Genomic DNA, 11,949 nt, shown 5'->3' with positions numbered 1-11,949 from the left:
AATTCCCAGCAACCACATGGTGACTCACAACTTCCTGTAATGGGATTTGATGCCCTCTTTTGGTGTGTCTAAAGACAGCTACAGTGTACTCATATACATAAAATCTTTGAGAGAGAGAGAGAGAGAGAGAGAGAAACAGCTGCATGGTGTGGGCTCAGCACTCAGGCAGATTGGACCAGCCTGGTCTACAGAATGAGTTCTAAGATATAAGAGCCAGGGTTACACAGAGAAACCATGTCTTAGGATGAGAGGGAAAAAAGTAAAGGAAAGCCTATGAACTGAGGATGCTTAAATCAACGTGACACTTCTGTGTACATGATAGGAACCAGAGCTGTTAAAAGGTATGAAAAATGCTCCAAAAATATATTTGGCAGGCTGTAGTAGAAAGTGCTCTGGCTCTGGAAGCTGAGCTCAGGCCTTGTGACCACATCCAGACCCAAAGCCTCTGGGCCCACTCCCTTTGAGCCTGACTGGACTGTCTCTGAGCAGATTCCTCTAAGCAGGAAGAGGCTGGTGGAGGCTTTGAGTGACAGTGGCAGTGCCTGCAGGACTTAGCAGGAACTCTTCAAGCATACAACTTGGCAATCCCTCCCCATTCACATGGGCAGAGATAAGACAAGCCGAGAAAAGAAATACACACTTTTATTATTCACTTGAAATAGCACATGCACTTTTAAAAATTAACTCTTTTATTTAAACATCTCAATAGCATCTTAATTTGGTGGCAGTAGAAGCACTACCAAAGACAAGTGTTTTGAAAAGCATTTACAAAAATACATTGCACAAAGTCCTATCTTGCATCTTTAAAAATAAATATTTGAAGTATCTCCACCCCCAATTCCCCAATTTAGTTTAATATAGGAAATTCTGACTTCTGCATGTAACCTTGAGTATGCAAACTGTGTGCATGCCACACAACCTGGCCACACAGGCAGTGGCTCTAACCCTATGGAGTGGGGTGTGCTTTGGGCCACTGTTGTAAGGACCGCTTGCAACATGCATGAAATCCCAGAACTCTGAGCCCCAGCAGGTGAGCTTGTATTCTGCCAACGCTGTCTAACCAATGAAACTTAACAATTCTTTAGGTAAGACATCTAAACACTTTAAGTGTCCAGATGATATATCAGTTATAAAGTCTGCTCACAAAAGTCTAAATATTAAATATAACCAAATTTGAATCAGTGAGAAGGGCTGATAATGGTGCAGAGGCAAACCCAAGGGCAGCACAGAATGCTGCTATGGTAAAGACCAAGTGTGGCAACCACTAGCACCACCTTAGTGTTCCCCCTTCGGCAGAGACTCACAGCTCAAGGACAGCAGAACATCCCTTCTCAAGGTTCCTGTCTATTCTGTGATCTGCCGGGAATGGCCTGGCTGAGACCCAAGAGCACCATTCATGGTGTGCACACCCCCACTGCTCTTCTGCAAAGCCCGATCTACTCCCCTGGGGAATCATAGGAGTCCCAGCTCAAAGCAGACAGCCCATGACACAGCCTCTCCCCACCAGGGAACCTGGAAGGGGTCAGACTGAAGATAGAGCAACAGTTTTCCCTGAAAGAAACGTGGGTTTAGCAGATGGGACTTTGCCTTCTTGACATCCAGAGGATGGCCAATGCAGAGCTCTCAGCCTCTGTGTCAGAAGCCTGGAAACCTGCCAGCCTATCTGCTTCCTGACTTTATGCATTCAAGCAAATCCCCAAGTCAAAGGGAGTGTCCGAGAACCATACATTCAAATGAATTAAAAAAGCCTCCCAGGCTTTTGGGCTTTGAGAACACACGCACAGCCTCAGAGGACTCAGCATGTCCTCAGGATCATAGCACATTTATTGAAGGGTGGCTGACAAGTTCCTATGCTCTCTTTCTCAATGAGTTCCAGTGTTATGGCGTCTTGGTATATACAGACATGTACATGGCTGGAGTGCTCTACTGGATGGGCTCTCCGTGGACTCGGAACCGGTAGAGGCAAGTGTACTCAGGGTGACCCCAGTTGGACAGGACCCGGAGCTCTACTATCTGGAAGGCTTGGTCAGGTCTTTCCTGAAGTTGAGAGAATAAGTTATTTCACAGCAGTCAGAGACCACCCACCACCACCAATCCCTTGCCCCCGTGAGATATGTAACAGGATGCAGCCATATCCTAAATAAGCCTCAAGAGCAGTTGGGACTCATGGACTAGCGTGTTTGGTCTTTTACTGAGGCATAGAGCTGGGCCATGGGGTGACCCCCACTATTGTCTCCACATGCCTGCCCCACAAAGGCATGAATGAGAGAGGACGGACCCTTGTGCTTACCAGTGTGTGGAACATCTGGAGTGAGTCTCCTTCCTGGTCATAGGTGAACCGTCCCAGAGGCTGCCCCTCTTCTTGATACTCGGTTTCCAGTCCCTGCAATGACCATGTGTCATCACAGAGATAACAGCAATCACTACTCAAGCCCTGCTTCCCTGAGTGACAAGTTATCTCCCTGAGAAAGACCCGAAGAGGCCCTCCCTGGACAGGCACACTGTCACTGACTTCCTGTAACCCACAATCATTCAAGAGTAACTATGGCTACTCCCATTAGGGAAATATGCACTTAGCCAACACAGGGCCAGCTTGTGATGAGGTGATGTCATCACTCTTAGCACCCTCACAGCCCAGATGCCCTCAAGAACTCCTGTGCAGACTCTGGGTGCTACAAGTAAGGGACACAAGCAGGATGTGAGCAGCAGACAGGCTGCAGCAAGGTGAGAAATGTGAGAAGATCTGTAGACAGATGGTTGGAAAGGTGGGTAAGAGTCACCATCCCTAAGGTGACATGTCACTTATGCTTAAAATGATGGGGTCTATATTAGAGGAAATGTAAAGGACTTTATAATGGGAAAGGGCTTCAAAGGCAATTAGCAGGTATTAATAACTACTAATGGAGAGTGACAACAGGACTCTGACAGTGAAATATGACTATGAGAGGTGGTGAGTTCCAAAAGCTATAAGAGATCAAAGTGGCTTTCAGGAAGAGAGAACATAAGTATTGTGCATAACCACTAAAGGGCCTTAACTGTGCCCCCAAAGTATATACAGACATGTACATGGCAAGCAAGACTGACTCAAGGGCTGAGGTTGTAGCTCAGCAGAGCTTTTATTTAGAGCTTACTAGTGAGGAACTGGAGGCATGGCTCAGTGGTAGAGGCCCTGCCTAGAATCCCCCAGTGAGGGGCTGGGGGCATGGCTCAGTGGTAGAGACCCTGCCAGGAATCCCCCAGGGAGGGGCTGGGGGCGTGGCTCAGTGGTAGAGCCCCTGCCTAGAATCCCCCAGGGAGGGGCTGGGGGCGTGGCTCAGTGGTAGAGCCCCTGCCTAGAATCCCCCAGGGAGGGGCTGGGGGCATGGCTCAGTGGTAGAGCCCCTGCCTAGAATCCCCCAGTGAGGGGCTGGGAGTGTGACTCAATGGTAGAGCCCCTGCCTAGCATGTTTGAGGCAAAATAGCATTTTTTAGTTCAATACCTCACAGTTGTTAGAGCTAAGTGGACAGATGAAAGTGATGGATATAAGCCATAAGTTAAGTGTCTAACTTGATCTGTTGTCAAGATACATGAACTGAAGATAGCACACTGCCATGCTAGCACTGCAGTGTGACATTCCAGTGATGCTGACTTAGAAGGATAAAGAGGATAGGGCCAAGGGCTGCCCAGGAAATAATCTCAAACTATAACCCTGTGGATAAAGGCAATGTCTCTCTAATGTGGAGAGGAGAAAGCTGTTTCCCGAGTGTCAGCAATGTTGTACTCACGAAGACTGCAAAGTCTCTGGGGGCACTGGAGATGTTGCCAGTGGGTGATAGCGTCTTTGGAATGTGCTCCATGGTGAATGTGGTTGGGTAGATCTTCATGGACAACCGCACCACCAGGTACCCCTGGGAACCTTTGAACGCCCAGCAATTCCCTGGGTAGATGTCGGGCTAGGGAAAGAGAACAGTACAACTCAACTCAGGCTGGGACAGGAATTGTCATGAGAACCAAATCTGGATCACAGGACTGGGACAATGAATTCCAGAAAAATCAGAGGGGTTGATAGCCATGCCAATAGTATACTCATGTGCCTATGCAGCAAGGCTTCCACGAAACCCAAAAGGACAGCAGAGTAGAGTGTACAGCAGAGACCTGTCTATACCATGCTGAATACCAGGCCTTTTAATTTTCCATGGGCACAAATGAAAAGCTAAAAATCCAGTCTTCCCAGTTTTTGAGAAAAATAAAAAATTACGACATTGCCTATATCCAGGTGAATGAGATGCACAAAAGCCCAGGGTCTGCTGGGTAAGCCTCACAGCCTGACTGGCAGCAGGGAGCACTTCAGACTAGCCTGCAGTCATGACAACCAGGGCCCCACACACTGTCACCTGTCGGCACTACTCAACAGACACATTTCAAAGTGACAGCTGCCTTAGTTTTTCTCTAGCTCCAAAGCTTGGTTCAATGTCCTTTCATTGTCCTGCATTATGACACACCTGCCTGAATTTCTGGCACTTTCCATTTTACTTTTGGACCACACAGATGCTCGTGGACAAATACAGATAGAGATCCTGGGATGAGGAGTTCAGGGTCATCTGTGATGACATAGGGAGCTGGAGTCCAGACTAGGCTAGAAGACACTGAAAGCAAGGTGGGCTCTTGTACTAGGGGCCTCAGTCTCAGGTCTGCTGAAAAAAAAAAAAAAAACTCCACTTCCTGAATTTGCAAAGTCTGAGCCTGTGTACACAGGTCAAAGAGAGACTCACTGGGGCTTCATAGAAAAGTACTGGAAACTGCTTCAGTCCTGTCCATTCAAATGTTCCCTTTCCCCCGAGAGGCAAGCCATAGCAGTGCAGATGAAGCCGATGCTCCATGCCTGGGGAGACAGTGGCTGTTCTCAGTTGGCTAGGGCCCAAGACAGCACAGGCAGAAAGCAACCAGCATGGCTCTGTGGCCCTCCTATGATGCTCCCTTCAGCTCTCCTTTCTGTAGTCACACAGTAGGACCAGGAAGCCTCAGACCACCAGGGTCTCAAATCAGACAGAGAGGCTGCATGAGTGCATGTCCAGGGCCAGGAGTAACTTGGGAGTATGGCTGGGTGCCTCCCAGTGAGGCTGCACACTGAGTGCTAGGTTCCTACCAATTCTCAATGCTTTTTTTACCTTCATGGAGGTGGGGAGGGGGCCTAAGAAATGCCGAGCAGCCTAAGGTGCAGGGCCCTGCAGCTCACCTGGATCACCACTCGAGGTGACTGTGAGAAGTACCACAGTGGGACCCCAAACAGGCTCAGCAGCGCCGTCTTGGTCTCATAGGTCTCAGAGCACCGAGTGCTTAGGATGCTACCACCTGGAACACAGGGACACTTGTATCACACCTCACTGCAACATGCTAGGAAGTGAGACCTGGAGGCTAACAGTGGGCTTTTTTGTTTTTGTTGTTTTTTAATTATGCGTATGGGGTGTTTTGCCTCCATGAATGTCTGTGCTCCACATACATGCCTGATGCCCACAGGGCAAGAATTGGATCCTCTGGAACTAGGCTTACAGATGTTGTAAGCTACTATATAGATGCTAGGAATCAAACCCAGGGCCTCTGGAAGAACAGCCAGTGTTCTTACCCAGTGAGCTATCTCTCCAGGCCCCCAAACCCATTCCCTCTGCCCAGTACCTGCTCTACTTGTAAAAGGAACCTTGATCAACCTTATCTTTTTGCTTTTGTTACAAAGTGGACTTTTTTCCCATCTGTGTGAGCACAGGGATGGGTTAGAGTTAAAGGCCTTACTTTGACAATAGCAGTCTTCTTCGATTGCCCACCATCTTATTCTTTGAGGCAGAATGTTTCAACTGAGTTCCCAGACTCACTTACTCTGGGGATTTTGTCTCTGCTATCCAACCAATAGAGCTGCTATGCTTACCCAGAATTGATGTGGGTTTTCAGATCCAAACTGGTCCTCACTTCCACATTGAGCCATTTTCCCAGCCTGCATTCATTTTTATTAACTGATATATTAAAACAAAAAAATTAGTAAATGGCTCTGTGGTTAAGAGCACTTAGCTGCTTTTCCAGAGGACTTGGGTATAGTTCCCAGCACCTACCTGATGGCTCACAACCATCTGTAACTCCAGTTCCAAGGGTTCCAATTGCTCTCTTCTAAACCCCAAGGGCACCAGACACACATTGTAGAATGACACACACGCAGAGAAAACTACTCATACCCATAAAATAAATTCTAAGAAAAAACATGCATGCGACCCAAACACATACACACTGCACCCCTCCCTCTATCTCTGGGGCTGGCACACCTTAAGAACTCAGCACAGCCTCACACAGCCTCACAGTGTAAATACCCAGCACCATTTTCCTCTGCTATTAGCTCATCAGCCCCCAGTAACCACCTGAGCCAATCACTGCATAGAGCACTCAGCAACTCAGTGGGTTGTCTTTCATACTGGTTCATCTTACTCCTTCACCACAGTATGTGTGTGACTATGAGGGACAGTGGCTATCAAAGCCTTGTTAATGGTTTCCTGAATAAGGGTCAAGCATTGGTGTGAGGGGACAAGTAACTTTCAGAGGCTACCTACCTAGTCAACACAGGCCATTTGTTACAAGTGTCCCCTGGGAGAAGGAACAGCTGGTGAGGGACAGACTCCTGACCCGTTAGAGGAGCAGGCAGCCCGGACACTGGCTCACAAGAACAGAGAGGTCAGGGCTGGAGAAACGGCTCCGTAGTTAAACAGGACTTGTTATGCTTGTCAAAGACATGGGTTCTGTTCCCAGCAGTCACTGGGTGGCTCAGAATCATCCATAATTCTAGTTTCAAGGGATCTCTTGCTATTTTCTGATTTTATATTTACCAGGCATGCATGTGGTACACATATACATATAGGCAGGCAAAATATTCATAACATGAAATAAATATAAAACATAAAAAGAAGGTGTGTGTGTGGGGGGAATCTAAAGAAGTCTCCCAGAGACACAGCAGGTCCCAGTCCTAGAGCACATGGGCTCATTCTCCTCAGTCAAGCTTCAGTGCTGTCTCTGACATGCAGAGGAGGGGCAGTGGATAATAAAACAGCAGACAACATGGCTCTGATACTGCAGATGAAGACCTGAGCTCCTGGACACTGGCCAAACTTCTTAAACACCTTCTCCCTAGTCTAAGACCAGCTGCTGGGGCAACCTCTTGGGGCCTCAGGGGATTTAAGCTGGTGACATAAGTCTACAAGCTCCAACATGGCCCCAGAATAGTGACAGCTGCCAACCCAAACAGCCATTCAGTACCTCTGATCTAAATATAATTTCTGACATCAGCTCATTTTAAAGTATATAATTAAAATCATCTAAAAATAAAAGTCATTTGTATCAGAGGGCTGGGGAGATGGCTCAGCAGTTGAGAATAATGACTGTTCTTCCAGAGGTCCTGAGTTCAATTCCCAGCAACCACATGGTGGCTCATGACCATCTGTAATGGGATCTGATGCCCTCTTCTGGTGTGTCTAAAGACAGTGACAGTATACTCATATACATAAAATAAATATATAAATCTTAAAAAGAGGGGGGAGGGAGCGCATGTTGGTGTCAGTCTGCATCTCACCTGCAAGTCCTAATTTCTAGAAGTTCCGTTTCTGTATGGCATGTGTAGCAGAACCTCCTAAGATGCGGGTGTCTGCATTCTATTTCCAGAAAGGGCTTAGAGGTCTCACGCAGGTGTGCAATCCCAAATGCACAAGCACATGGGAAGGCCCTGCAGTTGTGACTTCCCTACAATGATAAACCCCACTTTGTGGAAGCAAGGCAAACAGCCCTCAGTTATAACACTTGGGGCTAGGCCTGGGTGTGTCCTGTGAATGTGCAGCCCAGGAAGAATATAAACTCTTGGACCTCATCCAGAATAAAACTCTACTGTCATCCTGAAAGTGTGGCTGTGGTCAGGCAGGGGTAGTGCACACCTTCTATCCCAGACTTGGGAGGCAGAGACAGAAGGATATCTGAGTTTGAGGATAGCCTGGTCTACAGATTCAGTTCCAGGCCAGCCAGGACTACACAAGAAAACCCTAAGGGTAGTGGGAACGGGTGGCAGTGTCTTGTAGGCCTGCCCAGATTCCTGTCCTGGTCTCATATGCTCCTGCTCACCTCTTCTATTGGTTACTCACCTCCAGACTCCAGAGCAAAGTCCACCATCCCAGTCTTGTCTTGGGAGTACAGCTTCAGAGCATTGTTCACAATGATATGTGCTTGCTGGTGGCCCAGAAGGAAAAATGAGCATTAATGATACAAGCAAGTGCTCAGGACCTTGTATGCCTATGCTTGCGGGACCCAAACATACTACATTCCATCCAGGAAATGAGCAGGGCAGGACCAGACTCTTATCACTAGGGCATGTGAGTTCACAGCAGGTACAAGAGCCAGGGTGTCCTGAGCACTGTCGCCATCACTGGGGAAGGGTGAGCTGGACATCAGGGCTAGGACGTGACAAGTAAGGGAAACTGCACACAGCTGGAAGTTGATCAGCACGCAGGCATATGGGAAGCCCTGGGACAGAAGGCTTCACTCAGTGCAAAGCTAAGGAACGCTTCGCTTCGCAGTGATGGCAGCAGTGGTGCCTCATCTGGGGCAAGGTTAAGAACATTATGTTCTCAGAACACTGGCACACATATTCCGTGTCTGTGGTGGAGGCTGAACCTGTCTGTTTACTTACCGCTTCTGTGATTCCTGAAATCCCTGCCTGATTCACGGCAGACACAATAGCCTCTGATGTCGGGGCCTGTCCTGTCACGGTAATGTGGTGTGTGATATTCTGCAGCAGTTTCAGCTCAAGGTCATGTAAGAGCACCTGCAGCTCATCCTTGCTCACGAACCGAGAAGAAAGCTTCTCTAATAGCCACTCGAGGGAACCGCCCTGCTGATCCTCAGAGAACATGAGCTGCACAGTCTCCTGGATGCGGGCCCCAGCCTGGTGAGGTGGAGGGAAGAATACACAAGTGTGCAGGTGGCACTGGAGGAGCCAACTGTTCAACTCAGCTCCAGAAGGAACTGCAAGACACAGGGCACAATGCAGTACAACTGCCTCCTTCATAGTCAACTTAAGATTCTTCCCAAACCTCTGGGACCTTCTAAACAGACTAGGAATGAACTAGAGTGCTGCAGGAACTAGAGGCTGATTGCACAGGGACCTACAGAAAGGAGATGTGTGCTTTGTGACCCCCACTGAGTCTACACAGCAGCTCCCTCCACCCAGCCTTACAGTGAGGCCTGGGCAGGCTGCCATCCTCACTGTTCCTTATAAACAGCTTGAGATCTAGCCTGTTAGGAGGCCGAGTCCTATGTACCACATACAAAATTCTTTTGCCTCCAACGAAACAATCACAGGGCAAAGCCCAGGAAATGCATCTTCCTACCACAAAGCTGGCAGGGCTCCATACCTTCAACCTTGTTCTCCGTCCCCTCAAACAGCCACATTAAGCACTTTTCCTCCCTCAGTCTCCCAGGACCACCTGATCCCTGCTCATCTCTATTCATTTCAAAAGACAATACCCAAGAGTGCGTCTGTAACTGGACACTAGCCTGCCAGCATCCAGGGAGGGTAGTCCACACAGGAGACAGAGTCCTGTCCACAAACCTTGTTATCCCAACTAAGCTCCCCTGCTACCTGGTCTCTGAGCTCATTATTGAGACATGTTAATCTATGGTCTGAACATGGCTTGTGAGGATTCTGCCAATAAGGTGGCTCTTTACATTCTCAATAGACCTAGGATAATGGGCCTTGCAACATCTGTGACATGTTGTGACATGGATGGGCAAGTGGCAAAGCATTCTGGGGGCCTACTGTGGACAGACAGACACACACACTCTCTCTCATAATCCCTAACATGTCAGTTGTACTGTGTGATCAGGCAGAGTGAGCTGAGGTGTGAGTGTGCTACGCTGCTGGGTTTGGGACAGTCAGGAGTCATCAATGTGTGACTTGAGAATTTCTACAGCATTCCAGTATAAATGGAGCACAGTTTGGTCACAGAGCATTCGCCTGGACTATTTAGACTCCAGGTTCATCTCCAGCATCACAAAAATAAACAAACACTTTTTTTGAGGGGTGGAGAATGGGGGCAGGTTCTAGACAGGGTTTCTATGTGTGTAGCCCTGGCTATTATGTCCTAGAATTCACTCTGTAGACCAGGCTGGCCTGGAATTCACAGAACTTTGCCTGCTTCTGCCTTCTGCCTTCAGAGTGCTGGAATTAAAGGTGTGCGCCACTCCATTCCCACCCGCCCTTGTCACAGTCACAAACTCAGAAGGTCAAGGTGCCTGCCTGACGTTAGACCAGACCACCTGAGCTTGACTCTCAGGATCAACCTGGTGGAGGAGAGAATCAACTCCTCCAAACTATCCTCTGACCTCCACTTTCTTATCTACCCCCACCCCACCCCAAGACAGGCTTTCTCCGTGGAGCCCTGGCTGTCCTGGAATCCAACTCTGTAGATCAGGTTGGCCTCCAACTCAAAGATCCACCTGTCTCTGCCTCCCAGAGTGCTGGGATCAAAGGCGTGCACCTGGCACATTCTTACATTCTTGTGACTTACGTGTGCTTGCACAGTCACACACACACACACACACACACACACACACAATATTTAAAATATAACTAAAAAAAAAAGGTAGGGCTGGAGAGATGACTTGGTGAAGAGCTCTCCACTAAGGACTAGAACACAGACCCATCACCACATGACAATCGCCTATAACCCCAGCTCTGAGGGAACAGAAATAAGACTGACTGCCAGGGCCTGCTGGTTTCCAGCCAGGACAAGATACTAGCCCCGGCCTCAAGAACAGACCCTGCCTCCAAGGAAATGGGCTCTAAAAGATGGGAATTGACCCGTGATGGCTTCTTCTGACTTCTGTTCATGTCCCTCTATCTGTCTGCTCATGCAGATACACACATTTTAAAAAAAAAAAAAGTTTTGAAGGCAGCCACAATGAATCACTTTGACACAGCCAGGTGAGCTTTTCTTTTCAAGGTAGCAGTCTCCTAACACCAGCACTCACCTGCTCACAGCTGGTCTTCAGATGCTGCCAGTCTGACAGCTGTGACTTCAGCAGGTTCAGTTCCAGTTCTAGGTGCTGCACACGGTCAAGGAGGGGCTGCTCTTCATCCCGGCTGGAAGTCATCAACCGGGGAGGGAGACAGGGGTCAGGGCCCAGATGCACTCAGAGAAAGCCTCACCTCCAAACAAGGTAACATGTCTATGTCCTCAAAATTACCAACAGACCAAAAACGAGCTCATGTCTACTCATAGCCTTGAGGCTGAATCTGCAGCTCTATGCTCTATGTCTATGGGGTAGACAGTGGAATGGAAGGTGGTGTCAGGGTAAGATTCCTGACTGACTTTGGGGAGGGGCTGTGAGATACCCACAAACACTGTTTTGCCCAGCAGAAACAGTTCTCTCCAGATAAATGTTCTGCATCTACACATTCACATACTAAGTCAGTGTTAACTGAAACCAGGTCTGGGAAGAACAATGTGTACCACACTCCCACATGTCCCACACCACATGCAGAGAGCCCATTAGCCAGCAAAAGCTCTACCCAGTCACATCCACCTCAGCAACTACAAAGGCACACACAATCCCAACTACACGCAATCCCAGAGTGTGCACAGAAGATACAATGCTGGGCACAGGACCATCAGCATTAGGTATAGAAAGTGTGGTATAGAAAAAAGATGCATGGCTGCTGGGCACCAAAGGCTGGGCTGCACCTAAATGTACGTCTGTTCAGACACCAATGGAGCCAATGAAGTCAGGGACAGAGAGTGGCAGAGGGACTCCCCCAAGAACATAGGTGGCTCCTCGTGGCCAAGAAGGGACCTAGCTATGAACTGTCTAAAGAAAGTCCTAATTCCTTAGGGCCTCTGTCTCTTGCATGGGCCTGAGAGGATTCCCAGAAAGATACCCCAAAGCTGGTA

At 48.5% G+C, this 11,949-nt stretch overlaps 1 protein-coding gene across 15 annotated transcripts in view; it reads right to left on the bottom strand.

The window, feature by feature from the left end:
- Nucleotides 1–668: 668 nt before the first annotated feature.
- Sun1 (Sad1 and UNC84 domain containing 1) overlaps nt 669–11,949 on the bottom strand; it is a 47,405-nt gene continuing 36,124 nt past the window's right edge. For all 15 annotated transcript variants that reach the window (XM_085837378.1, XM_085837380.1, XM_085837379.1 and 12 more), the window contains 7 exons: nt 11,030–11,141; nt 8,688–8,942; nt 8,143–8,227; nt 5,217–5,332; nt 3,766–3,933; nt 2,291–2,383; nt 669–2,037 (listed from right to left, as the gene is read on the bottom strand). In XM_085837378.1, the coding sequence (XP_085693504.1) occupies nt 1,924–2,037; nt 2,291–2,383; nt 3,766–3,933; nt 5,217–5,332; nt 8,143–8,227; nt 8,688–8,942; nt 11,030–11,141 (943 nt within the window). In that variant the 3' untranslated portion in view covers nt 669–1,923. The remainder of the gene's footprint in view (nt 2,038–2,290; nt 2,384–3,765; nt 3,934–5,216; nt 5,333–8,142; nt 8,228–8,687; nt 8,943–11,029; nt 11,142–11,949) is intronic.

The sequence above is a fragment of the Mus caroli genome, unplaced genomic scaffold (assembly GCF_978045245.1).
Source record: "Mus caroli unplaced genomic scaffold, Mus_caroli_1 scaffold_4, whole genome shotgun sequence".
Classification (NCBI taxonomy): domain Eukaryota; kingdom Metazoa; phylum Chordata; class Mammalia; order Rodentia; family Muridae; genus Mus; species Mus caroli.
Note: the sequence above shows the minus strand (reverse complement) of the source record. Positions and strands in the feature narration are given on the sequence as shown.